The sequence below is a fragment of the Paramormyrops kingsleyae genome, chromosome 14 (genome assembly GCF_048594095.1).
Source record: "Paramormyrops kingsleyae isolate MSU_618 chromosome 14, PKINGS_0.4, whole genome shotgun sequence".
NCBI lineage: Eukaryota > Metazoa > Chordata > Actinopteri > Osteoglossiformes > Mormyridae > Paramormyrops > Paramormyrops kingsleyae.
The window spans coordinates 12,254,407-12,280,529 of NC_132810.1; the positions used below are offsets into that span (position 1 = coordinate 12,254,407).

A 26,123-nucleotide genomic window follows, 5' to 3' on the forward strand; every position below is an offset into this window, starting at 1 on the left:
CGACCCATTTCCCTCCACACTGGGTCATTCCCAGTTTGATGCTAATCAATACCTAAAAAGATACAAACTTCCCCAATACGGTGTCGTCCATCTGCCTGAACTCTGTAAAATGTGCAGGAGATGTTCTGAGGATCAACTGCCCATGCAGCTGCACACCAATAAACATGCTTAGGAAGGTTAAAAAAGATAAGTAAGGATATAACAACTAAAAATGTCCAAAAAAAAACGTATTTATTCCTGTTTGGTAGCTTGGGTTAACACTATAAAACCTTCAAGTCTGCAGAGGTCACTGATTGCTTCTTGACCAAGAGTCCAACAATTCGTCCCTTATGAGATGCGAGGGCTTGGGGCAGGGGCATCACGGGACACTGTCGCATCCTTGGTGAGCCCCCTCACCCTTTCCCATGCCCAGCACGCTCTCCAGCCTCCGGGCACGGGTAGGAGGCAGGCAGTCGTACATCTGGAAGCCAAGCTCATCCTGCTGAGAGGGCAGTTTGAAGAGAAGCAGATGGTTCTTCAGAACCTGGAACAAGATGATTGTGGTTAGTGGCAGGCAGAAGGGGTTTTTGGAGGCTTCATACTGATTTTGGGGGGAGGACCCACCTCATCTGTCAGGTAATATGTCTTCCGTAGCAAACTCTGCCGTGCCGCCTCCACTTCCTGCGGGGGTGGGGGGAGAAAACATCTGACTTCCACGTTGTGGGGGCAGTGAAGTGCACGCAGGCAAGGGCTGGCCCTACAGCCAGTGCAATTCTACTCCTGACTGGGAGTGAAAATGCCCAGCAATACGTCACACATCCCCAAGACGGCAGCAGCTTCCAGATAACCTATTTAAAAGCCCTGTCATTTTAAGCCAGGCTGCTGGAGACCCAGCCTTGGACAGTACCTGTGACACCGGTTCCTGGGAGAAGATGAAGGAGTTAAGGTGGACCAGGGCCACCACGTAGAGTACGGGACACCAGGACCGCCGCAGGGCCCCCGTCACCAGGGAGCGGAAGTACAGCTGCAACAGGGGGAGGGAATCCTCTGGGGGGGAGGTGAATGCCTCCAGGGGGACCGGAAGCTTAGGGTGATGATGGCAGAGAGGAGAGAATTAGAAAGGATGTCACCTGTGGAGAGAACTCAGCATGCAAACCCATTACGGGGGAATTTATAATATCTACACGACACATAAGTCTCTCTCTAATACACGGCTTGCTTGGGGGTGACTGAGCAATCTATAATGACTCACAAAAATGGGTCTTGACACAAACCCAACTGTGGAGACTCTGGGCTACTGTAATACAGCTCTCAGTTCCTCACACTGTGATGCCATGATTTGAAATTTGACATTAATATTTAAAAGTACATAGGAATCAAATATAATTATGGCTAACATTTACTTCAGAAATGTTTATTATATGTCTTTTTTAGTGTTATATTTCTCACAAAAATAATTCGGAAAAACTAAAAATACTACAGCACTAGCTCTCCCTCCAGTGCTCATTTTTGTTCTGTTCACCACAGAGACACTAGAATTCAGACATCAGTCAGAAAGCCTATAATCATTTGACTGGGACACGTAGATGGCAGACTAGAACAAAATGTCCACTGGATGGGGATGGGGATGTGGGGGAGGGGGGGGGTTGGGGTCTAGGATAAAAGAATGACAGTAGAAGGACATCAGACACAAGGTGGAGGAGAATTACTCATATAGCCCATTAGATGAAAACACAACAGGGCATATTTGAGTGTCCGCTCCTCCCTTTCAGCTCACCTGCTGCAGCTGCACCCCTAGGGAACGCAGCAGCCCCACATGCTCCCCGAACACCGCCAGCCGCATGGTGGCGCTAAAGCGCCGCTGCAGGGGCAGTAGGATGAAGCAGCCGAACAGCGGGTCGCCGAAGGACACTGCCTCAAACTGGGAGAGCAACGCGGAGTACAGGTCATGGAAGGAGGCCAGGCCCGGCGGTGGCACTGCCAGATCCAACGCAGCAACCCGGCGCGGGTGGCAAAGGGTCCGCAGGAGTGCCCATGTCAGCCGCTGTACAGGGCGCTCAAGGAAGAGATCGCTGGAGCAGAGGAAGAGGCAGGAAAGGCGAGCCAGCTTAGCCGCTGGCAGGACCGCCGCCAGAGAGCTCTCCCGCCAGCTCTCCAGGAGCAGCAGCCACTGCAGGCAGTGCGTGACGGACTCCAGTGAGGCCGGTGGGAGGGACTCCACACGCACGTCTCCCCCGCCCGGCACACCCACACGCTCGTACAGGCTGACCAGCGGCAGGAACGGCCAGTCGGCGGGCAGAGCGGGCCCCGAGGCTTCGGAGAGGAAGCAGGAGTAAACGTAAGGGGTCCGGCCCAGGTGCAAGTCCCGGGAGCGGAGAACCGCTGGCTCCATGTAGGCCAGGTGGGTGAGGTAGCAGCCACGCAGGGAAGGGAGATGGGCACAAGCGTCCCGCAGCAGAGGGCCCAGTGGAGGCTGGGAGGGACAGCAGCCCTCCTTAAGCTGCAGGTCAGATAAATCTGCTGCTTCAGGTCCTCCACAGCGCCCTTCCCTGGCAAGACAGGAGACAGACACAGCAGTCACAGTTTTTTAGTGAATGAAACTGGAGCCTGTTTATCCTGGAAACAGAGCTGAGAGATGTCACATCAGAAAAGGGACAGACTTCACGATAAACTTCAAAAAGTATCAAACAGTGAATTACTGAGCACTGGGGTTTGTAAAAAGCCCAGGTGACAATACCACAGCAGCAGCAATATTAATTTCTAAAACAATCTACAGATTTTCAATGCATGGTTAGTGTCACTGTAAAACTTGGTAATATTTTATAAAAATTTAAATTTTGACCAGACTAATAATTTTAGTGGTTCCTCCACGAGGATCCCATTTAACATTTCTCTCATTACTGCTATAATTACACACTTGTGTGCCTAAAAAGGATGCTCCTAAAAAGTGCTGTTAAAATTAAAACAACACAGAGCTTTGGCGCCACCTTTAGATTACACAATAAAATTACAAAGACTGCATTGCACATTACTGCACACTTCAGAGGCACAGCTGACCTGGGAGGGGAGCAACAAGCTTACTTTATATGACTATCAGTTATTTGCCCATGAGTGGGGGGGACCCCACAGGGACCCCACCCCCCTGTGCATTTATTTCAAGTAACCACTTTACAGCTTAATTTTCCTTAACCCTGAAATTATGTTATACAAATGCCAAAGTGCATAAAGCAAACCAATCTTACGGCATAAAGTCCGAGTTAAAGATGATGGAGGAGAAGAGGTCGTGAGCCATGTGTTCGCTGCCAGGCAGCAGCCGGGGCAGCAGGGAGAGGGCAGCCTGGTGGTACAGGCTGGCCTGCTTGGCTACCTCCGGGCTGGCGGGCATCTGGGGAACACAGAGCACGCACTCCATTTAGAAAACCGTAATGTGAATCTCTGACAGCAGCTTCCTCTATACCATCTTACAAAAGCTACTACACACTTTAGGATAAAGAGACCTTTGATGTGGGGGCGGTGAGTGGTTCAGCAGGCTAAGCCTCTGTGCCCGTGATCAGAAAGTTGCTGGTTCGAGCCCGACCTTAGCAGAATAACCACGTTTGTGAGCCTTTGAGTAAAGGCCTTAACCCCCAGTTCCAGGGGTGGTGCACACTGGCTGACCCTGTGCTGTGACCCCCAAGCTGCTCTCACCTCAACTCATGAAGAACACGAGGGGGGAGGTGAAAAGAGAATTTAATAAAATCACTATTCTATTCTATAGATTAGAGATCTGAGGCAGGCTCACTGAGAATAACCAATGATTGGCCAGAGACCCGCAATGGGCTCGCTGGACCGAGTCAGTGCCGAGTCAGTGCCGTGCCCGTGTGCTGCCCGGGCAGGTAATCTGGACGTACCAGCCTGTGCGCCAGCTTCAGAAGCAGGTACAGCAGGTGGTGCTCATGGCGTAACAGCCAGGCGCTGGAGGGGGTCAGGGTGGGTGAGGCCTCGCAGCAGGCCCGCAGGTAGCCAGACATCAGGTCGGAGAGGAGCAAGCTGGAGAACTGGGTAGAGATCACAGGTAAAAGGATGTATACCAAGTTTCCAATGACAGAAACTCATCTTCTTCAGTATTTGGGACAAAATCAATTTAAACAAATCAAGCGTCATAGAATCTGTGTCAAGATGCTCTGCATCAGAAAACATTCAGCCACAAGGGGGCAGTAAAAGTGTATAAACAGGTTTATAACAGTGTTTTTCAAACCAGACTTTGGGGACCCCCCCCCCCACCCCCCAAAAACGTGCACCTGCTGAGAGTCCCCAAGGACCAGGCTGAGAAACACTCTTCCAAATAGTTCAGGTAGATAATTGACAGACATACTTGATCAGAATATTGGAGACAACGCACACAGAGAACACGAAAACAATGCCTGGTTCAAGTTAAATGCTAAACCTCAACATCCAGACATATGACAGTAATCTGCTCTTCCAGTTTGAGAGCCATGTAAGTTTTTAACCTCCTAGCAGTGCCCTGGCTGAAGGCAAAACAGGGCTTCAGAAAGACATCCAAGACAAAGGCTAAACCTCTGCTAATATCTTCTAAAACCCTTTGCCTCGGCAGAGTGAAGCCTGGAGTCATTCGCTACAGGGAAGCTTACGGGGAATCCGGCATGTAAGAGGCCCAAGCGGACCACAGTGTCTGCTAACGCTTTGCTTCTTGCCTTCCTCTCTGACAGCATATCAACCAGGGTAACAGATGACAGAGTGTGGGAATTAGCCAGCGACGACTGCGCACATCACCGGACGCAGGCAGGCACCTGAGGATCACTCCTGCAGCAGAGTGAGCGCACATGTTCATTATTCAGCCCTGTTCTTTCATGCTGTGATCTGAATGCAAGATCAAACTCAACAGAGGGAAAATAAAATGCTTAAGAACAGGCTCCTTTTAACAAATTAAAATGCACTTTGGTATATCTCACACAGGACCCCGTTAACAGATAAATGAAAGTATGGGTGTCAGTGGAAGCCACACGCTCCCTGAAACCACCCCACCTACTGTAATTACTACATGCCTCCCTCTGGGATCTGCTTGTAAAACAGTCAGACAGAGAGGAGCACTAATTATCGATCCTAAATCTGCCTCTGTCTGTGGGGTGGGGGCAACACAGAACATCATTCCAGGTCATTTAGAAGGAAGCTGATGTCACAGTGAAAAAGGGCAATTTCTGAACTTCAGACATTTTGATGGGACGACCAGTGTGTCTCCAAGATGTAAATATACACTACAGTCCTACCTATGAAATCTCATGTGTTCCCTGGAGGAATATTCAAACATAAATCCTGCATTCCTTCAAAAGGAACGACATGTATCTCTGTTCTGTAACTCCCCTGCCATGCACCTTCTACAGTAACCTTCTCGATGTGGGAAGGAAAAAACACAAAAGAGAAAGGTCTCTGTTGTGCACATGTTCTGGCAAAAGAACATCCTGTTTCAGAACAGCACACAAGTACCAGATGACATGATATGCAGAAGTAACTGAAGCAGTGACAGGGCCTGGAATATGCACTGTGATAAAACAGGCCTTGAACGGTTATTTGTAAGGCTTCACCTTGTGGACGATCCCCTTGTGTATTCTGGTGACAGCTTCCAGCAGATAACAAAGGGCGGTGAAGAAGGGAAGCGGAGAGCTGGAACTGGCCAGGCTGAGAGCAGGCCTTCCTCCAGAAGACCCGAACCTGGGCAGGCTGGCCACTGCCTCTGTGCTCGGGCAACAGGACAGTGGGTTACACAGAGCTGAGCAGGACCTGTAGGGACAAAATGCACTTCTGTCATTACAGAGCTCCTCAAAGAATACACCAGTACTGCTGAAGAGATCAGCGACAGAGAGGAGCGCCAGCAAAGGAGAGATCAGCGACACAGAGAGGAGGGCTGGCGAGGGGGAGATCAGCGCGACAGAGAGGAGGGCTGGCGAGGGGGAGATCAGCGCGACAGAGAGGAGGGCTGGCGAGGGGGAGATCAGCGCGACAGAGAGGAGGGCTGGCGAGGGGGAGATCAGCGCGACAGAGAGGAGGGCTGGTGAGGGGGAGATCAGTGACAGAGAGGATGCCTGGCGAGGGGGAGATCAGCGACACAGAGAGGAGGGCTGGCGAGGGGGAGATCAGCGACACAGAGAGGAGGGCTGGCGAGGGGGAGATCAGTGACACAGAGAGGATGCCTGGCGAGGGGGAGATCAGCGACACAGAGAGGAGGGCTGGCGAGGGGGAGATCAGCGACACAGAGAGGAGGGCTGGCGAGGGGGAGATCAGCGACACAGAGAGGAGGGCTGGCGAGGGGGAGATCAGCGACACAGAGAGGAGGGCTGGCGAGGGGGAGATCAGCGACACAGAGAGGAGGGCTGGCGAGGGGGAGATCAGCGACACAGAGAGGAGGGCTGGCGAGGGGGAGATCAGTGACACAGAGAGGAGGGCTGGCGAGGGGGAGATCAGTGACAGAGAGGATGCCTGGCGAGGAAGGGGGAGATTAGTGACACAGAAAGGAGTGCTGGCAAAGAAAGGGGAAATCAGCGACACAGAAAGGATTACCAGCAAGGGGAAGATCAGCAACGCTGATGGAGAACTGCATAGGTACATAACAGAAATTTATATGTAGCTGAACTAAGCTCATCAGACATACAGTTTATGTGTACAAAAACATCCATGCATAAACTGCTAATAAAACTCATCAGAATGACCAAAATGTTACAAGGTATTAATGGGTCAAACCCCATGTAATTAAGGGTATGCTGAAAGTGCTGAAGCAGCGTGAGAAAACCCGGAAGCAGTCTGACCGGAGCCTATCGATCAAGCCGCGCACAGCCTGATGGGAGAGCAGCGGGAGCAGGACATCCGAGGCGAGTGCCTCCAGCTCCTGCAGACACTCCACGGGCCGGAAGGAGTTCTGCGGAGACAGAAGGGGTGGGGGGCTGCATCAGACTCTGGGGCAAGTTCTCATGAAAGCACGTCACACAGAACCAATCTGACTTCAGTAAATAATACCCCTTCAGAATGAATAAAAACGGAATTTTATTTATGCCGTTTTTATTTATTTTATTTAATCTACCAACTGCTTATCCTGGTCAGAACTAAATTTTATATTATAAACAAATATGTTAAATTTGAATTTAGTGATTAATTGTCACTGTTGACACATCACAGCACACAGTGCACAACAACGAAATGTGTCCTCTGCATTTAACCCATATGTGACAATGTGACATAGCAGGGGGCTGCTCATTCAGCTCCCGGGGAGCAGTGCTTAGGGGCGGTACCTTGCTCAGGGTACCTCAGTGGTGCCTTGCTGGTCGGGGATTCGAACCTATCTTTCAATTACGAGTGCGCTTCCCAAGCCATTAAGCCACCACTGCCCACAACCCGAGTTTGGTAATTCACAACCAAATTGGCTGTCTGACCCTTCTCTGTGTTTGGCGCATGTTTCACCATGCAGATTGTAACAGCTCCATACTTATATAACAGATGCACACCGATGACAGAATCAAGCCCTCAGTACTTCGCTGGTACTCTGACACTCCCAACTGACCTGAAGGTGAAGCTGGGAGTAATAGGTCCCCAGGTACAGGAGAAGAGACGCCAACAAGCTCACTGAGCTCTCCCTCTGACTGGGGTCTCCTAATGTCTTTATGCAGCCTTTCAATGAGGCCAAGAGGGGGCGCTGCAGGCCAGTCACATGACTCCAGTCCACAACGGGAGGGGGAGGGCACTCGGACTCTTCTGAGCTACAGTGGAGAGACAGGATGAGCATAAATGGGTACGGTGATCCTGCACTGCAGACAGATCAGAAGTACGTGGACACCATGCAGTCACAGCAGGCCCAAGGCATGGAAACCTGGTGCAGAGGATGCTGGGAGGCCGCTTTACGGTGCCCAGTCAAAAAGCGATGACTGATATAAATGACTTCTCAGTGGATTCTTCGCTGGGGCCCATTGATTAAACTAGGCAGAGACTGGATTCACATAATAAAGCCACCAGCTGGGGGCTTCAAAGATTAATTCTCCCAATAGTTGAAGGTCAAACAATAAGTGCATAATCCCAATACACATATTACTGGGGGCACAGTGACTATAAATGACTTATACAGTTGAATCTTCTGCATCGCAACTTTCCCCATCGCAATTTCAATATACAGACACTCCCCGGGTTATGATGGGCAAAAATGCATTTTACTACAGTACACCTAACAACAAACATCATAACCTAGCCTAGCCTACCTTAAACATGCTTAGAACACTTACATTAGCCTACGGTTGGGTAAAATCATTATCACGAAGCCTATTTTATAATAAAGTGTTTAATATCTCAAGTAATTAATAGAATATGGTGCTGAAAATATAGAAAAAAAACTGTATGGCATCGGAATACCCACTGTAAAGTCAAAATATTGTAACGCGGACCATCGTAACGCGGGGAGTGTCTGTATTAAGTTTTGCAAAAGCCACAGACCCATGAAGAGTGCAGACACAAACAGCTTAGTAACTCATAAATGCATGAATTATACATACAGTGCTGGCCTGGAGGAAGCCAAGCATGTTTACGGCAGTATTTCACGTGATATCTCGCAGTGATCTCAATATCTCGCGTTTCTCATATCGTTTTGTGCCATTTCAGGGCCCTAAACTAACACTTCACTCAAAAAAAATGTAGGCAGTTTTTCCTGCCTAGGGGAAGGATCCACTGTATATTGCGTTTATGTGATCACAGGAAATCCCTAGACAGCAGAGACGGCCCCACCTGGCCAGGGCAGCCTGCAGCTCCTGATGGCAGCCGGCTGTGTGGGTCACATGGGTCAGCAGTGTTACCAGAGCCTGCGCCCGCTGCAGCTCCAGGGGCCAGAGAGGGTCCGTCGGGGGCCACGCTCTGGGGACTGACTGCAGGGCCTTCACCAGGATGGGATAGAGGTCTCTGACAGGGACGGAACACATGATCACATGGCTGCGAGCTGCCTGGGTGTGACAGGGACGGAACACATGATCACATGGCTGCGAGCTGCCTGTGTGTGACAGGGACGGAACACATGATCACATGGCTGCGAGCTGCCTGTGTGTGACAGGGACGGAACACATGATCACATGGCTGCGAGCTGCCTGTGTGTGACTTGGGAGCAGCTTTAAAGTAGGTCGTAATTTCTAAATTCGGGAAACTGTGGGCGGACCCTGAGCTCAATCCCCACCTTTCCTCCCTAAGAGTCTAAATGTACTTCAACCAAGCTGTTCTAACCTGCCAAGGTTACAGCTCACTGTAACAATGCCATGCATTCTCCATAACTTATTGTACCTGGAAAGTGAATTTCTTTTAAAATTACTACTACTAATTTGTTCGGTTTCATTTAAGCCCCCGAAATGAGGTCACCGTACACCATGAAGATGGATAAGAAACGATTGCCCATAATTCAGTGATCTATAAGTGCGCTAAGACCCCAGCCCGCCCAGGGTCACCTGTACAGGTCGCAGGCCTGTCCATAGCCAGTGGCCACGGCCCACAGCCTCAGTGCCTCCGTGGCAATCCGCAGGGCTTCTCCCGGCGCCAGCGGCAGTTCGCAGGGCTCCACAGCCACAAAACGGGACAGGCGCTCCCGTCCGCCCAGGTTGTTCAGCTGAAGTGAGCCAGATAATGGTCGTAATCGACGTTAGTATGCCAGGAGAGGGGGCGGAGTCACTTGAACGACCTCACTTAACCCTCAGCGGACATTAGCGAGGCAGCGCTTTGGTGGCGCGGGATATCGGACTAATTTAAAGTTCATTACCATGCTTTGACTTCATTAGACAGCAGAGAAATTAGGCATTAATTAACACCGGCATCAGCTAAAGGCCTTTTCAATATCCAAACCACAACAGCTCAGGTCACTGTGGAAAACACACTGCGGTATAATTACACCCCGATTGCAGGGAGCCATTTTGTAATTAAGGTTTTACTTGAGCCCTCAGACGCTCACCAGCCGGGCACAGGCGTGTCTCCCAGCGCCGGCCAGCACGCGCAGGAGCTTCATGGCCGCCGGGACAGGCAGTCCGTGCAGGCAGGTAGGGGGGTCATGTGGGGTCCAGGAGCAGGGCAGGAAGTGTGACATCACCGTCTCCATCAGGCGAGGACACTCCAGCACCTGCACACACACCAGCAGGGACGGCAGACTGTGGGCATCCCTAAATTTAAACGTTAAAACTCACAGGCAAATCACAAATCACAGGAGGCGTTAATTTAATTACCGGCTTTATTTTTAGCCTAGTTTTCCACCCAGGTTTGATTTTTACAAGACCCCACACCCACAAGGACACCTCCAATAAAAAAAATAAAAAGCTTTGCATCCCACCTCCTCATCCTCTGACAGTTAATGGTGACCACCCTCAATTAACATTTTGTTTTCATTTGTTTGTTTATTACCGTTGCTGGTACTGCTATTATTACCGTTACTAATATTATTACTCTTATTTTTACTCAGATTGTCAGTTATAAAAAATATGCATTTTATCTGCATTCCTTAAATGTTCTATACTGATGCTTTATGTATTGCAAAAGCAGCTTGTGAAAGAGAGTTCGATGTGGGGGAGGGTTTTTTTGGTCTATACTGTGCAGCAGTTTGAAATACAAACAAAACATCTATATCCTTCATTTTTGCCAACCAGGCTGTGAACATTAAAGCACCCAGGGTCAATCAGCAACAAGGACCTCGGTATAGCATCCTTTCGTTATATAATCGCAGGAGGGGAAAGTATCTGTTTGATATATAATGTTATACGCGATGGTGCAGAAAGTATACCTGGGTGGCGGAAGCAGGGGAGTGGCGGGCAATTCGGATGAGGATCTCCAGGACATGGAGGACTGTGCGAGGGGGCGGCCGCACCACCTCCAGGATGTACCGGAGCCTGGGCAACAGCTTCATCTTCAGCAGGCCCTGTGAGCGAGACGGACCCATCACAACACACTCAGGACACTGGCAATCATGTCACAGATTAATAATACATCTATAGCCATGAAACAGCAGGAGTGAGGGGACTGTTAGAGCCAGTAGAGAGCGGGGAGGGCCGGCGGAGAGCGGGGAGGGCCGGCGGAGAGCGGGAAGCGTCGGGAAGCAGGGCCGGCGGAGAGCGGGGAGGGCCGGCAGAGAGCGGGGAGGGCCAGGAAGCAGGGCCGGCGGAGAGCGGGGAGGGCCGGCGAGGGACGGGAAGCAGGGCCGGCGGAGAGCAGGGAGGGCTGGCGAGGGACGGGAAGCAGGGCCGGCGGAGAGCAGGGAGGGCCAGGAAGCAGGGCCGGCAGAGAGCGGGGAGGGCCGGCAGAGAGCGGGGAGGGCCGGGAAGCAGGGCCGGCGGAGAGCGGGGAGGGCCGGCGGAGAGCGGGGAGGGCCGGGAAGCAGGGCCGGCGGAGAGCGGGGAGGGCCGGCGGAGAGCGGGGAGGGCCGGCGGAGAGCGGGGAGGGCCGGGAAGCAGGGCCGGCAGAGAGCGGGGAGGGCCGGCGGAGAGCGGGGAGGGCCGGCGGAGTGCGGGGAGGAGCGGGAGGCAAAGCAAGCAAGTCCGGCCACCTTCACAATGTCGGCCTGTGCCACGTCGTGGTCGGGCTTCTCCTCCTCCTTCTTTTTAGCCGTCTCCTTTGGGGTGTCCTCCAAGTCCACATCTTCCTCATCTTCCTCTTCCTGGGAAAAGGGCAGCAGCGGAAACGCAGACATTCCGAGGTACCATGAGAACGTGCTGTCAAGAGACTCCTAAGCAAGACAAAAAGAGGGGGAAAAATAGCTAAACCGTACCTATAGTCATCAAAAGCATCTGGCAACACAGCCTTACAGAAATATACACAAAATACATCATCTTATATTATGAAAACACATTTGGAATAATCTGTAATGCTTATATTACTCATCCATCTTCCAACTGCTTACCCACACAAGGGGTGGGGTGGGGGGGGGGTTAGGTGGGGAAGGGCTTAAGGCACAAGGTGGGAGGTACCCTGGGAAATCAATCACGCTGCACCTAACTCATTGGAGGGCAGGACAGGGAACCGCAGAGAACACTGGAAGAATAAACCCCACTCACACAGAACGAGCGAGGAACCCAAACCTACATGTACAATCAAGGGCACAGATTGCGGTATGGACAATAGGGACGTCACCAATACTGAGGGAGTACCGTGTGTGTTTAGGGGGTGGGGGGTTCAGGGCTGATTTGGTCCCTACCAATGCTAAAACCAAACCAATGCCCTTGTGTATAATGTACAGTATGTACTATAGTTCTGCCTATTCAAGCCAACAGTAATGTCCTACATCTGAGCCATTTATATCGGCTCCATGTTGCTCCAGCTCCTGCAAAACTTTCTGATCTGAAGGCTTCATCCATCTTCAGTCAGCCGGTGGTGAACTGCCCTCGCTGAGCTCCTCAGAGCCAACATCAGCTATGACACATGCAGGTAAAATCTGCTTAACACAGCAGCCTCCGCTGTCAGAGATAACAGGCGGCAGGGCAGGGAACCAGTGGGAAGCTCATCTCGTACAGAGAAATGAGGATGAAAGACAGGATGGTGGAGAAGACCATCGATCCAGCCGAGCAATGAGACTCCCAAACTAAATGTAGACGTGTCAAACCTCGGGCCAAATCGAGACAAGGTGCAGACCAACTTCGTGCATACAGATGCCAAAATGAGAATGAAGACTTCCAGAGCAAGCAGGATATGGAACAGTGGTGCAGGAAAGGATCCTCATCCTGGTACAATCACTATGGACACTGATTACTGGTCTTGCACAAAAAACCACCTAAGTTAATGAAGGCAGGCTAGCCCTAATTGGACCAATTACTATAATAAGGATAAGTAGGACCAATCAAGGTTTGACAGAATGCTTTGGAAATTATGGAAACTCATTTATGGATTTGGTTCTGTTAATAATATTGGGCCTTTTCAATTACAAATGCTAGACTAAAAAGCTTTAACTGTGTTCTAATTAATTAAGCAACGAAACATAAAATGATATTTCATGGCACATGAGCTCAGAGAGTAGATAGAGAGGGGAAAACAGCATGGTCTCATACCACAGCCTTCGCCCCAGAAGGCTAAAGCTCAGCCAATTAATCATCAGCATCACCCCAGCACCCAATCACAAGCCGTAATTCTCATGGTTCCCCAACAACAATGGTGGGTGCATGCACTAATGAAACGCAACATCCTTAGGGAAACCAGTCACAACCGAAAAAGCACCAGGACTAGGACAGCTGTGTTTGACCTCAGCTTGATCTAAAAAGCATGAAAAAAACACCCTAGTTATATTTATCACTAAACAGTAATGACTAGGGACTGCAGGGCTTGCACTTAACCTTGATTCGTATACTGGTAATCAAATGTGCAAAGATTCTCTGAATTAATAACAGGGGTCACATCATTAGATTTAAAATTGCATCAATCCACCCATTTTTTCAATCAGGCATTATAATCTTGGAATATGTGAACGTCATAAGGGAGCAGTGTTTGCATCATCAGGTGCACCTGGTCCTGGAAAGTAGCCTCATATTTCATGGCTGTTAAGTGGCCATGAAGAACAATCATGGGAAACAATGACTCCCGCAAGATGGTACCATACCAACAGGTATTGTGGAGTAAGGGCTTCCTGTGACCTTCTCCAACAGTAAAGATATCCAATTGTAGGATAAAGGGGGAGAGATCTATCAGACCGCACTACGCATCAGACCACCAGACTCCATTCCATCCCTTAAGGATGCAGACGTTGTGCTTCTTGCATCAGGTGATGTACACTGACCTTGGATACAGGCAGGTTCCAAACAGGAGTCCTGCTATAAATTCCAGCTTTGTGAAACTCACAACATGCAGTTTTCATTAAAGGGGCCATATTATGCTCATTTTCAGTGTTCATAATTAATTTTTGGAGTCTACTAGAATAGATTTACATGCTTCAATCTGCCAAAAACATAACTTTTCTCATACTGTACATTACTATTCACTCCGTCTGAAATGCTGCCAGAGACCCACCCCCTAATGAGCCCAGTATGCTCTGATTGGTCAGTCTGTCCAACTGGTCAGCTTGCCCTACACATCCCGCCCCTGTCTGGCAGTCTGCAAACAGAGCAGTTTAGGCACTCTTTGGAACTCTGTTAGTTGCCTCACTCTGCTTTGAAAACTCATATTGTAACCATGGTTGTAGGATCATAATTGTGATTTAAGAACTATACAAACGAGAGGAGGCCATTCGGCCCATTGAACATAAGAACATAAGAACTATACAAACGAGAGGAGGCCATTCGGCCCATCGAGCTCGCATGGGGAGAACTTAACTAATAGCTCAGAGTTGTTAAAATCTTATCTAGCTCTGATTTAAAGGAACCCAAGGATTCAGCTTGCACTACGTTATCAGGAAGACTATTCCATACTCTGACTACACGCTGTGTAAAGAAGTGCTTCCTTAAATCCAGTTTGAAATGTTCTCCCGCTAATTTCCACCTATGGCCACGAGTTCTTGTATTTGAACTAATGTTGAAGTAACTATTCGGTTGAACAGCATCCAAACCTGTTAGAATATTATAGACCTGGATCATGTCCCCCCCTCAGTCTCCTTTGCTTGAGGCTGAACAGATTTAGCTCAAATAACCATTGAGCTCGCTTGGGTTGTAATTTAGTTACTTCAAAGTTAGGCCCTCTGTACATAGACCCTGAAGAAGTCAGACCTCAGTGGCACTGACCAAGCACACTGCCCATCGTAGCGATTCTGTGCAGGCAGCCCGCAGTGACTCTCGCCCCCAAGGCAGTGACCCTAATCACTGATACAGCTGTGGTTAAGCCACAGTTAAGGAGGTAGGAAGAGATGCTTTCACAACATCTAGAGATTATACTCTGATTGACTGTTGATCAGTCCTAACTAGGAAGCTAACTAGGGAAGGACTGGGTTACACAATTGAAAACACATATTAAAAATACATGATTAATTCCCTAGCCCCCATTATTAACAAGCAATGGTAATTACATGTCAACTCAATTACAAAACAAGAACAAACAGCTAATGTTAAAGGGTATGTTTTTTTTGGTCTGCTGCTATTTTGGCTGAATGGCTGCCATAGTAACTACCTACTATATAATCACTGAATGAGAAATTTTGCAGGATACGTTGGCTGACCTCAAGGATTTACTCCAACACAAGCTGAGCTGTCAAAATGAGCTGACTCACCAGGTGGGTAGATCACACTCAGTGCACGTCTGCTGGGTTTTTAAGATGCTCCTACTCAAATCCCTCGTGACCCATTCAACTGAGGCTCATACTCACCAGCAGGCTTAACAGGATGCCCTCCCCCGCCATGGAGAACCTGCCAGAAAACGGCTCTCACCTCGTCTTCGGGGGACACCAGCAGGCTCCGGAGGGCGTGAACCGCCGCTGCCATGACTCCCTCCACACTGTCGTCCAGGGCAAACCGCAGCAGGAAAACCAGGCCCGCATCCAACAGTGTGGACAGCACACTGCCCCTTACGGAGCAGGCAAAGTCACCAGCACGAGCCTGCGATGGAAGGACACCAACAGCTGGCAGCTGCTCATTTATGCTAATTAACCAAATACCACCGCAAAATTGCCGAGCAGGTACCGCTTAACCATACTCCTTACATCAAGGCTGCCTGCTCATGTCTCTGCATGCAAATGACTGCTGTACTTCTGCAAGGTAGCCAACCTAAAACTCTACTTTAAAACAAAGCCCAAGCCTAAAAAAATAAGAGGTAACAAAAGGCAATAAAGCAGCTATTTGTTTATGGTTCTCTATGTATCTGGAGATCCTATCCCAGATTACACAGTAGTGGTAGAGGACACTCTGGGTGGGGTACCAGTCTGCCAGACAAGCATAATTCATTAACTTATCCATCTCCAACAGAGAACCAGCAGCAAATAACTGCTATTTTGATTTTACAAACAGGGAATGTGAAGGATTGTCTTTCGCAAATAATTCATCCCACTGGTTTATACAAGGAGCTGGTGAATTTATGGTGTAGTTGAGTGGGTCCTTGACAGAGCAGCAGAGCCTAGCATTGTGATGTGATTGGCGAATGAGAAGGGGGGGGGGGGGGGTTACCTTGGCAATGATGTGGGCAAGAGTGGTGAGCGCCAGGCTGCGCTGCTGGACCACCTGACTGCGACAGAGGAGGAAGAGCTCCTGCAGCGAGTAGCCGGCCAGCTGGCAAGAGAGAGGAGCATGAGCTGGACGATACGCCGACAGCCAACGCCCATGCAAACTCCATGCCTGCTTCTCAACTGACCTCCGGCTCGTCTCCATGGTGATGCAGACCGAGGTGTGTAGGCAGGTCTTCTGTCGGAGGGATCAGGGCCCCGTCGAAATCGAAGCGCGCCTGCATGGCCTGAGTGCACAGAGGGTCTCTGGTCACACTGTGGCTCCTCGCCAGGCCTTCCTACCCCAGCCGGCTAACCTCACCTTCCTGGTGCTCCGCTTCCTGGGCGCCGGCTGGTCCCTCATCCACTCCAGCTTTTCCGGCTCCAGTTTGTTCATGTGCAGCCACTCTTTCTTAGGCTGGAAGGGCAGGTCCTGCACTACAGGGGGACATGCGGAGGCGTTAGGCATCAGATATGTCTGCTCGCGATGTCCTTACAAATCTACAACACAGGCGGCCCCTAGTATCACACTTTTGCAGCAAAGTCAATGCAAGGACAATAACTGCTGGCCAGAGGATTAGAGCCAGCAACCTTTTAACCACAGGCACTTGGTCCTAACCTGCAGAGCCACGCATCTTTCGCTATACTGAAAACCAGAAAGAAAACTGAGCCCCTTTGGTACAGAACTGTATAAAACAAAGCCCCATGTCAATATCTACACTGTCCAATGTCCAATTTTAGCATCTATTTGCTATGACAGTACCAGTATCGAGAAAAAAAATATTACAGAGAAGCACGAGCTCACAGACTACTAAAAAAACATTAAAGTTTAGAATGTTTAAAGAGCTGTATCACTGTGCCCTAACAAACATAAAGAAAAACTGAAGGACTAATACAAAATAGTTAAAAAAAAAAGTTAATGAACTATCACTAGGGCTGGCAAACGTGATGATATTGTTTCTAAAGGTGTCAAAAATAGAAACTTAAAAATACATTACAAAAGCAACATTGCCCACTAATAAAACACCTGGGTTCCTCAATTATCCTATTAGGGCCAAATTCCATCATCATCAACACTAAGCCAAGGGCCACTGGCCTAAAATATGCCACCTGCGGGGTGGGGGCAGGGGGAAGTTTGCCAAGCGATCGGGGGAGGGTGCTGATGACGATAAAATTTGCTACTATACATATTTATATACTTCTTACATACATATATACTTAAGATTAAGGCTGAAGACGCTATTCAAATTCACAGATTCATCACATGCATACAATAAGCCTCTAAAGCCCTATTATTCAAATCACGGTCGTCGAGGTCCGAGCACTGCTGGTTTTCCAGTCTTCCTTTACCTGTGAGCCAGGTGTGAAGCCTCTGACCAATCAGAATCAGTAATTATTAAACTAACTACCTGGGAGAACTGAAAACAAGGCCTGGATTTGGAATCAAGGCCCAGATTTGAAGAACCCTGCTCTAAAGTAACGTAATCCATTTCATATGGTCTGTTTGTACTTGTGATGACTCAGAAAAAGGGGGGGGGGGGGGGTAAACGTGCTAATAAACAACCTACCCCTCACATAACTCCACTTTTCACTAGACTTAGCAGTCTGCATAAAAAAAATCTAATTAGAAGGGATGAATAAAAGATTGAGAAGTTAATTATAAAACTGCAGATGAGATCACACTCCAACTGCACTGGCCCACATGTGCATTTCCTGCGCAAGCACATTTTCCTGAAAACACCGAGGAACGACATCTTGTACAATTAAACCAACAGCATAAAACAAGGCCATAAAAAGCCCAGGGCACTCCTCCTGTCACAATCTGGGAAGAGCCATCCCCCTGGATCAATAAAACCTGCATCTTCTCCAAAGCCTATCTACTGGAATCTACACTACGCAGCTGGATTCATTGTGCAGCTCTGCAGCCCCCAAGGGCAGCATGACCAAGAGCGCATCACACTGACGAACCTCTGCCATTCTCTGGTTTCCATGTAACTCAGCTCAATGGGCCCTAACCATTAATAGATTAAAATATTCCTTGCAGTGCCAGTCAAGTGCGCAATCACCTAAAAACAGATTACCAGCAAACAAATGCATTAAACATGGATCGTACACAAATAATTTAGGCTAATCCGGAATTCTACTTTTGAACGTTATTACCTTTTCTTTTTTTCATGCTTGAAGTGGCAGAAGAGAAATCCAACCAATCACAAGTGGCCTGGAGAGCCATTGGTAAAAAAAAATGGCAGGGGAGGGCTCTGCGGATCACAGTGCTGTTTCCGTGGGTGCCCCCCTCTCCCTCCTCCCAGGCCGCATGCTCCTGCTGACCTCCCAGGTTTCGAGGCCGGCAGGATCTAGCGGGGATTGGCTGTGTTAATCACACTAACTGAAATCAATAGCGGGCAGTCAATGCGGACCGTAGCGGAGGCGAGCAACCTCAGGATCGCCGTCATGATGCCGAACCGCATCCTCCACAGCAGGGGACTTCGCAGCAATTACTCAGCATGCAAAGGGGGTGGGGAAAACCAGGACTGAAATAGGCCCTCCACAAACAAATAAATGACCTCCAGGCCAATGTCCAGTTCAGCTGGGAAGCAGCTTATTGGAATAACAGATGGGCCAATCAGAGGCAGGGTTGTACAGCTGTACTCACCACAATTCATTATTTTAATAACACAAAAGTAGCACTAACTGGGGGAGGTAGAGGCAAATGCCTCATTAGTGCAGTATAAGGGGCATCAGTCACATCATCTGAAGGTCATGAAGTAGAGCCTCACAAGGAGCAGGTTCGCCTTCTTATGCTCCGTCCTGCATTCAGTCCGGCCTCTTATAATGACAATAAAGTCGATCTGAGCCAACGTGCTTTGGTACTGTCATGACAGAACTGGAACCAGGCTCCAGCAAGTCCCATCAGCTGATTCAACAGATTCATTCGAAAACCTTTTTGGAACAGCTCTAGGTATTTAGATTCCAATTACAGAAATAAGATCTATAGATAAGAATAAGAGTCCTTACCTTCCATGGGATATGACGTTAAGCCTTTCTTTCCCCCCGATAATGATGCCGTACTAGAACATGCTTCCCCGAAACATGGCTCTTGGGAACATTTTTCCCCATTACCCTCCCTCAGACAGAGGTGTAAGGTTACGAAAGCTTCCTCTTGGGATACGATGTTGCTAAAGGCTCTGAATGCTGAGCACCTTACAACCTAAAGCACCAATGTGCTTCTCAGCCCAGAGCCAGCTGCCGTTCTCCCCGCTTCACTGTCCAAGCACCACTATTCGGCAGCTGCTAAACCCTGGGCAAGGGCAGGATGATGTGCAGTTCATTTTAGGAGTCATACCGTTTTCTCATTAATAATTGGGGCTGTTTCCCTCAGAGTGGAGGCTGGGCACAGTGGGTGCAGCAGTAATTCCAAACAGCAAACAGATGGATGGAAAACAGTCCAGTTACAGCAGAACAGAATTTACTATCACTGAAAGTTTCATACCAAGAATAAGCTTTTTCCTTTAATTTTTCTTAAAAAAAATTCTTACAAAATGATTTATCCTAGAAGATCTGGATTGCATTTTCAGTAACGTGAGCTGGCACATTTCAGCTCTTCACTAAATTTAGCCAGAGTGGCATGAAATCTGCACTCACATCTGCAAATCTGAGAAGACGGGGAATGCGCTGACAAGAACTCAGCTGGTGGCAGAAGAGTTCCATTTCAAAACCTTTCCGCTCAAACTTCAAAGATCGTTTTAAACATTAACGAGATAAGCCATTCGGAATAAATTATTCCTAAACATAAAAACCTCAAAACTTGTCTCTAGTCCCAGCTCTGAAGCTAATCCTATTAGTGTCTGTACCGGAGTTACAGGCTGTGCCTCTAAGAACAGGTTGAGTTGGTCTTGGATCCGTCTACATCAAAAGACCTTTTCCCCTTTTGCTGTTCTTCCAGATAAGAGGCACAGTAGATGTGATGCCCCTTCAGACATCTTTTTGAAAACATGTCCCTTATCACCCGACTTTAACTCTCTTTACAACGACTCCTCCATTGATTACACACTTCACTGAGCTCCAGAACAAAAGATTATGGTACATGATGAACTCATTAAATTCATATTCTGAATCTTATAACTTTAATTGCTTCATGTTAAGTCTGCTAAATATGCATGCTCTTTTTGCACTGATTTTGTAACTTGCATGCATTTCTTTTTTATCTCAACTGAAATGAGGGAGGTTCTTTGCTATAAATAAAACAAAAAAATGAAAGCCTTGCTATTTTTCTGCAGCAACATCTAGTCCCTTATTTAAGCAAAATCAGTAAGTTTTCAGATTTTTCATATTCCATCTTTTAAATAGTGATTACCTGAATTTTCTGAAATTCAACAGAATTCTTAAATACGACTGCACCCTGCAGTACATACGACAACAAATAATATGGCCGCGTATTGCAAAGCGAGGGCTTACTCATACATACAGGCTTCTCAACCTGAAACTTTGCATAACAAAATGAAATGTCACAACCACCGTGTGTACAAAGGACAAAAATGTTACAAACTGCAAAACTGATACTGATAGTAGAATAAAAATCATAGCTGTTCATTTAATTGTTACTCAAATACAACAGCCCAACAGAAAAATCAAATAATCAGCTGTATTGATTATTGATGTAAACATTGAGCTACTTGTGTATATGAAGAAATATGAAGTATTCTCTGCCACTAACTGAATGAGAATAGAATAGAGGCACTTCATTCATTCATTCATTACAGTCTGGTTAGCTAAAACCATATTGCTTTATACCTGCAGCATCTGCACACATCTCAGAAGTATATATGCATTACATAGGGTCAGACCAACTCCAAGAACCTCCTCTTCACTGTAGCTCTCCAAGACATCACAACAAAACACTACTGCAGTCACACTGCCATGCCCTCAAGTCCTTTCCTTGCAAGAAAAGTTGTCCAGAACATCCATAAAAGCACAAGGGGTTTCATCACTCGTTTAAAAGGCCTGGGGAAAAGCTATTCATTACAGAGAGCTGACAGCACACTTTCCAAAGCCCAAAAACAATGTCACGTGTATTTATCAGAAATAATCAGAAAGCTGCTCCCAATTAGCAACTGTGGTGTTTATGTTTTTGGCGCCAACTACCCTGTCAAACTGCAACAAAACCCTCCTGCTTACCTGTAATGGGAGGGGGAGGCAAAGAATCAGGCCCATCATGCTCCATGTCCTCCTCCAGAGGGTCTAGGGTCTCGGAAGCAGTCTTGTCACCAGGCTGCTCGCTCTGGGCAGGGGCTGATGTCACCTTGGAGGGCCCCTGGCTTTTTTGAGACCTGACGAAATCTACCAGTCTGGGATCTGGGAGGCAGAGACATGCGTATAAAACAGAAGTGAAAAAGGGGCGTTCACTGGGTGCCCATGGGAATGAATTACTTTCCCTCCATTTCTCCTGGTGACAGTTACAGTGGCAGCATGCCGAGCATCTTCTGGGGGATCCCTAGAGCTTCCAAAACCAGCTGGGAAATATAATCCCTTCAGCATATCCCAGGTCTGCCCCAGGGCCTCCAGTAGCCCAGGTGGAAACCTATTAAGATGCCCAAAGCACCTCAGCTGACTCTCACAATCTGATTCATGGTGCCTCCAGATCTACGAATTCCTCACACTGACAGAGACAGTGAGTACAGCAACACAAAGGAATAAGATTTCTGGCCACAACCTTGTTTTTTGGAAAGTATCATCCCCTGAAGTTCTTACCTAGCTGAGTCAACAGCGTTTTCTGCATCTCTAGGACCTCACTCTGAGGCAGGCTTCGAAGCTTAGCCTGATTCTCCTCATGGATCTTCTGGGCTTCAGAAGAGCCGTCTTGCTGACTTAGACCCTGCCCGGAGACCAGCCTGGACATCTCCTTTCCACCATGTACTACAACCATAAATACAAAAAGGATACAGATTACACTCTATTATTCAGCCACAGTGAACAATTCCAGAAATGACTGCATTTCTGTTATACATCCAGTCCATTATGTTCTAGTTAGATACTCACCCTCAGATCCTAAATGGGGCGATTCAGTCATCATGGAAACCCCAGGTAGATTATCTGACCCCTGAGCACCAAGGCTTGGACAATGAGCCTCTGAGTTTCCATATGAAGTGAGGGACCTTTCTTTTGCTTTCTGAGCTGCAATCTTTTGAGCAAAAATGCTCTTTTTGCCACGTGTACCTGGACCCGGACCTTTTCCCTACAGCAAAAAAACATCCATGGTCATGATCATGAACGATAGATCACGAAAGCACAATGATCCCAGGTTTCCATAAGAAATACAATGTGTCCAAAATTATGAATGATAATCTGGCAAAATTACCATTAACTGTACTGGTCTCATTTCAATGGCAATTCTGGTCTCAAACAGCCAAAAAAATGTATGGCTCATGCCATTTTAATTCAACAAGTGGCTTTTGCATCCCGATTTTTGATTTTGATTAAAACTGGCATGTGAATTGCACATATTTCCCCACACACACACACGCACGCGTGCACACACACACCCACAAACAAATTTGCTACAACTCATAGAAACAATGCTTAATTTCTCCTGAAAAGTGATTAAATTAAAAGCAATTATCTAATGTATACCTGCATGTCTTTAGTATGTGATAGAGTAAACCAATAAAATTTAAAAGAAATTATTTGTTGTTTATTTTACAAAGATATGGTAAAATAGTATGAACAGATTTATTGGTTCCCCCATTTATCCTTGCATTATAGTCATGTTTCAAACTAAGTGTTTAATCTTAATTAGTATCACAGGTGCCTTCAAGCTTTTCATCAGTCATTCAGCCTATTTAAAGGGAAAGAACATGCTACTGTGTTTTTTGGTATCATTGTGTGCATCACACTGAACATGGACCAGAGAAAGCAAAGGAGAAAGCTGTCTAAGGAGCTCAGAAAGAAGATTATAGATAACCATGTTAAAGGTAAAGGCTATAAGACCACCTCCAAGCAGCTTCATGTTCCTGTGACCACAGTTGCCAATAATATTAAAAAGTATAAGGTTCATGGGACTGAAGCCAGCCTCCAAGGATGTGGACGCAAGAGGAAATGCAGCCCCAGGTTGATCAGAAGGACAGTGCAGAGGGTAGAAAAAGAGCCAAGGAGACCATCCAAAACCATTCAAGCTGAGCTCCAAGGTCAAGGTACGTCACTTTCTGATCGCACCATCCGTCGCATTTTGAACAATAATGGGCTCCTTGGAAGAAGATCCAGGTGGGCTCCACTATTGATAGAAAAAATTTAAAAAGCCAGAGCGGAATTCACCGAAATGCATGTTGACAAGCCCCAAGGTTTCGGGGAGAATATCTTTCCGAATGATGAGACAAAACTGGAGCTTTGTGGCCAGTCACATCAGCTCTATGTATACAGAAGGAAAAATTAAGCTTTAAAAGAAAACACCATACCTACTGTGAAACATGGAGGGGGCTTGGTTTTGTTTTGGGGAACCTTGAATCTGTGCAGAGCACAATGAAGTCTCAAAACTACCAAGGCATCCTGGAGCGAAACATACTGCCCCGTGTCAGATAGCTCAGCCTCAGTCACAGGTCATGGGTCCTCCAACAGCACAATGACCCAAAGCATACAACTAAAAGCACTCAAGACATATCCGCAAAACACTAGACTATTCTTATATGGCCCTCCATAAGCCCAGATTTTAACGCTATTGAACATCTATGTAAACATCTGAAAATTGCAGTGTGGAGATGCCACCCTTCAAACCTGAGACAGAATGAGCAGTTTGCTCAGTGGACCAAACTACCATACAGAGATCACTTGTTGGCAGTGGTTGCTGCAAAAGGTGGTGCCACAAAATATTAAATTAAGGTGACCATCTATTTTGTCCGGCATACCACTGGTCAGGTTTACATGCCTATATATGTGACTGTACATGTGATATGACCAAGATACACAGTGAATTCTCAAAATGCAGATTTCACCTTATCCTCCACCTCCGACCGATGAAAGACTCTGGGGAATGCCGCACTTGTGAAAGGTGGTATGGAGACCGGAACAGTGCTGGTGTCCCGTTCCTATGCATAAACACATGCTACATAAGGAACAGGGACAGCCTGGATGCACATACCTCTGCTCTAGCGGCAAAACCAACAGGCACTGTACATTTCAATATAATGCATGAGCAGTCTGTCCCAACAAACATAGCCCATTGAAAATTTAGCAGAAAGACACACTTTGGACAGGATTCCATGCAAAAATCCCTTATTAGAGAGAAGTGAAAAAACAAAAACGGTATTACTTTTTCCAACTACTTTTCAAAAACTATGCCAAGGTGCGCTGAAGCATTACCGGAGGCCTGGGCCACCCACCACCCTTATCATTATTTCTGCATTTCCAAATGTTTCAGTAATTACCCATTAGAATATGTTCAACTGGCAAATCATAAAGAAGCTAAAGATGACATTTTCAGCAATTGCACTTCCAGCTAGTAAGGTGTTCAACTAATATCAAAATTATCTCAATCGAATATAAGTATATCCTTATCATAATATTGCATTATATAAAGCCTCATGAGTACTTTGCAGAAGTTGAAGATGAACACCATATGCGGAATTTGATGTTTGCACTGGGGCGGGACACATCTTGCTTACCTTAAATGTTGACACATGTATGAGAATAGCATAACAACAAACTGCTTATGCAAGGAATGCTGGTCTTGCCAATTACTTACAATTTTGACTCAGGTGAATAACAGGACACTGCCACCTGCTGCCCTAAGCAACCCCCCAGGAGGAACAGGTAGTTGCACTTACTACGATCTTTGAAAGGACAGCGGTGACATGAGTGTCACACCTATCAAGCTCCGCTTCTGGATCCGCATCTACAAAACGCACCCGATTTGCCTTGAAGCGCGACTTCTTGGATGGTGTCGGGGTTAGAGAAGGAATCTCATCCGGCAGATCTATGGAAATAAATGATAAAATGCTTTAAAGGAAACTATTAATATGTGCCATTTTAAATATGGAATGATTTTTTAAAAGCTAGAGACTGATGCTGAAACTCCTCACAAACATTCTTGATTTCAGAAAGGCCAGATTTACAATGTCAGAACCTGCCCTGAGACTAGTCACTTCTATCACATAATGTACTACAACGTAATACCTGCTATTGTGACCACATCCCTGATTTCGTCCGTATCAGGGCTCTCTCCGTCTCCTATTCCCGGCTCCCCTCTCCGCTTATCGGCCCGACGTACCACCGTTACTGCCGGCGGAACCCCGGACGCTAGGAACTGCTCCTGGTCGCGCAGGAGATCCGCCTCCGAGTCCCCAGACTTGGGACGCCTCAACATGCCGCCTGTGAAACGTTTTATGAGCCGTTTTACGTTTAAAAACACAACGGAAGCACGTGCGTGCTACTAACAAGTACTATTATACTTAGTAATGTGCTTCATTTCCGCAAATCAGGAACGTAACATAATTCGTACAGTTTTGAGCATATAGCTTCGCCTACCTGGCTTCCAATTTAATATACTGAATCTTCTTCACTTGACAACTGCCTTGTGATATTACCAGAATATTTCGAAAAAAAATCGCCGAACTAGCTAGAAGTGGATAATACGTCTTTAACGTTTGAGCAGCTAAACATAACAAATACCTGACTCGGACGCAACTATCTTCTGTAAGTTGTTTATTCAAGTTCGCCTTTTAGCAACAAGCTCAGACAGACACACGCGATTATTTTGTTCCGCCACGCAGTAAAACTACTTCCGTGCAATTACGTCACATCCGCCCCGCAACTGTACGTTACGTTCGTTTGTGCGGCGTTCAGTGCCGATGGATCTTTGGTTGTAATTTTTTTTTATATTAAAATGTAACAAATGAAGTTAGTAAATGAGGTTTTGAAAGCAAAATAGTAATTTAATAACAGTAAGAAACTATAATATTCAACGGAGGTTAAATGTATAATTTGCTGTCTGATGATTTCCCAAATTTGGTCTTTCAGAGTCACCTTTCCTTTGAGTTTAAAGATATCTTGGGCTGAAGCA

General features: G+C 47.2%; 1 protein-coding gene across 5 annotated transcripts; it reads right to left on the reverse strand.

Annotated features, from left to right (window-relative positions):
• Nucleotides 1-214: 214 nt before the first annotated feature.
• On the reverse strand, nucleotides 215-25,856 carry rpap1 (RNA polymerase II associated protein 1). Of its 5 annotated transcripts, none has more exons than XM_023828434.2 (25): nucleotides 25,589-25,856; nucleotides 25,238-25,432; nucleotides 24,970-25,037; nucleotides 24,058-24,150; nucleotides 22,112-22,307; nucleotides 21,824-21,988; nucleotides 21,251-21,427; nucleotides 16,398-16,513; nucleotides 16,225-16,323; nucleotides 16,041-16,142; nucleotides 15,309-15,476; nucleotides 11,516-11,695; nucleotides 10,757-10,891; nucleotides 9,938-10,102; nucleotides 9,441-9,598; nucleotides 8,737-8,907; nucleotides 7,529-7,724; nucleotides 6,780-6,889; nucleotides 5,562-5,757; nucleotides 3,870-4,016; nucleotides 3,222-3,364; nucleotides 1,757-2,528; nucleotides 887-1,063; nucleotides 604-660; nucleotides 215-523 (listed from the first exon to the last, which is right to left on the reverse strand). In XM_023828434.2, the coding sequence occupies exons 2-25, from the start codon at nucleotides 25,425-25,427 to the stop codon at nucleotides 359-361; spliced, it is 4,146 nt and encodes a 1,381-aa protein (XP_023684202.1). In that variant the 5' UTR covers nucleotides 25,428-25,432; nucleotides 25,589-25,856; the 3' UTR covers nucleotides 215-358. The 5 variants fall into 5 exon arrangements, with proteins under 5 accessions (XP_023684202.1, XP_023684200.1, XP_023684201.1 ...); XM_023828432.2 differs by having other exon boundaries at nucleotides 24,889-25,037; XM_023828433.2 differs by having other exon boundaries at nucleotides 24,889-25,037; nucleotides 25,733-25,855.
• Between the last annotated feature and the right edge of the window lie 267 nt (nucleotides 25,857-26,123).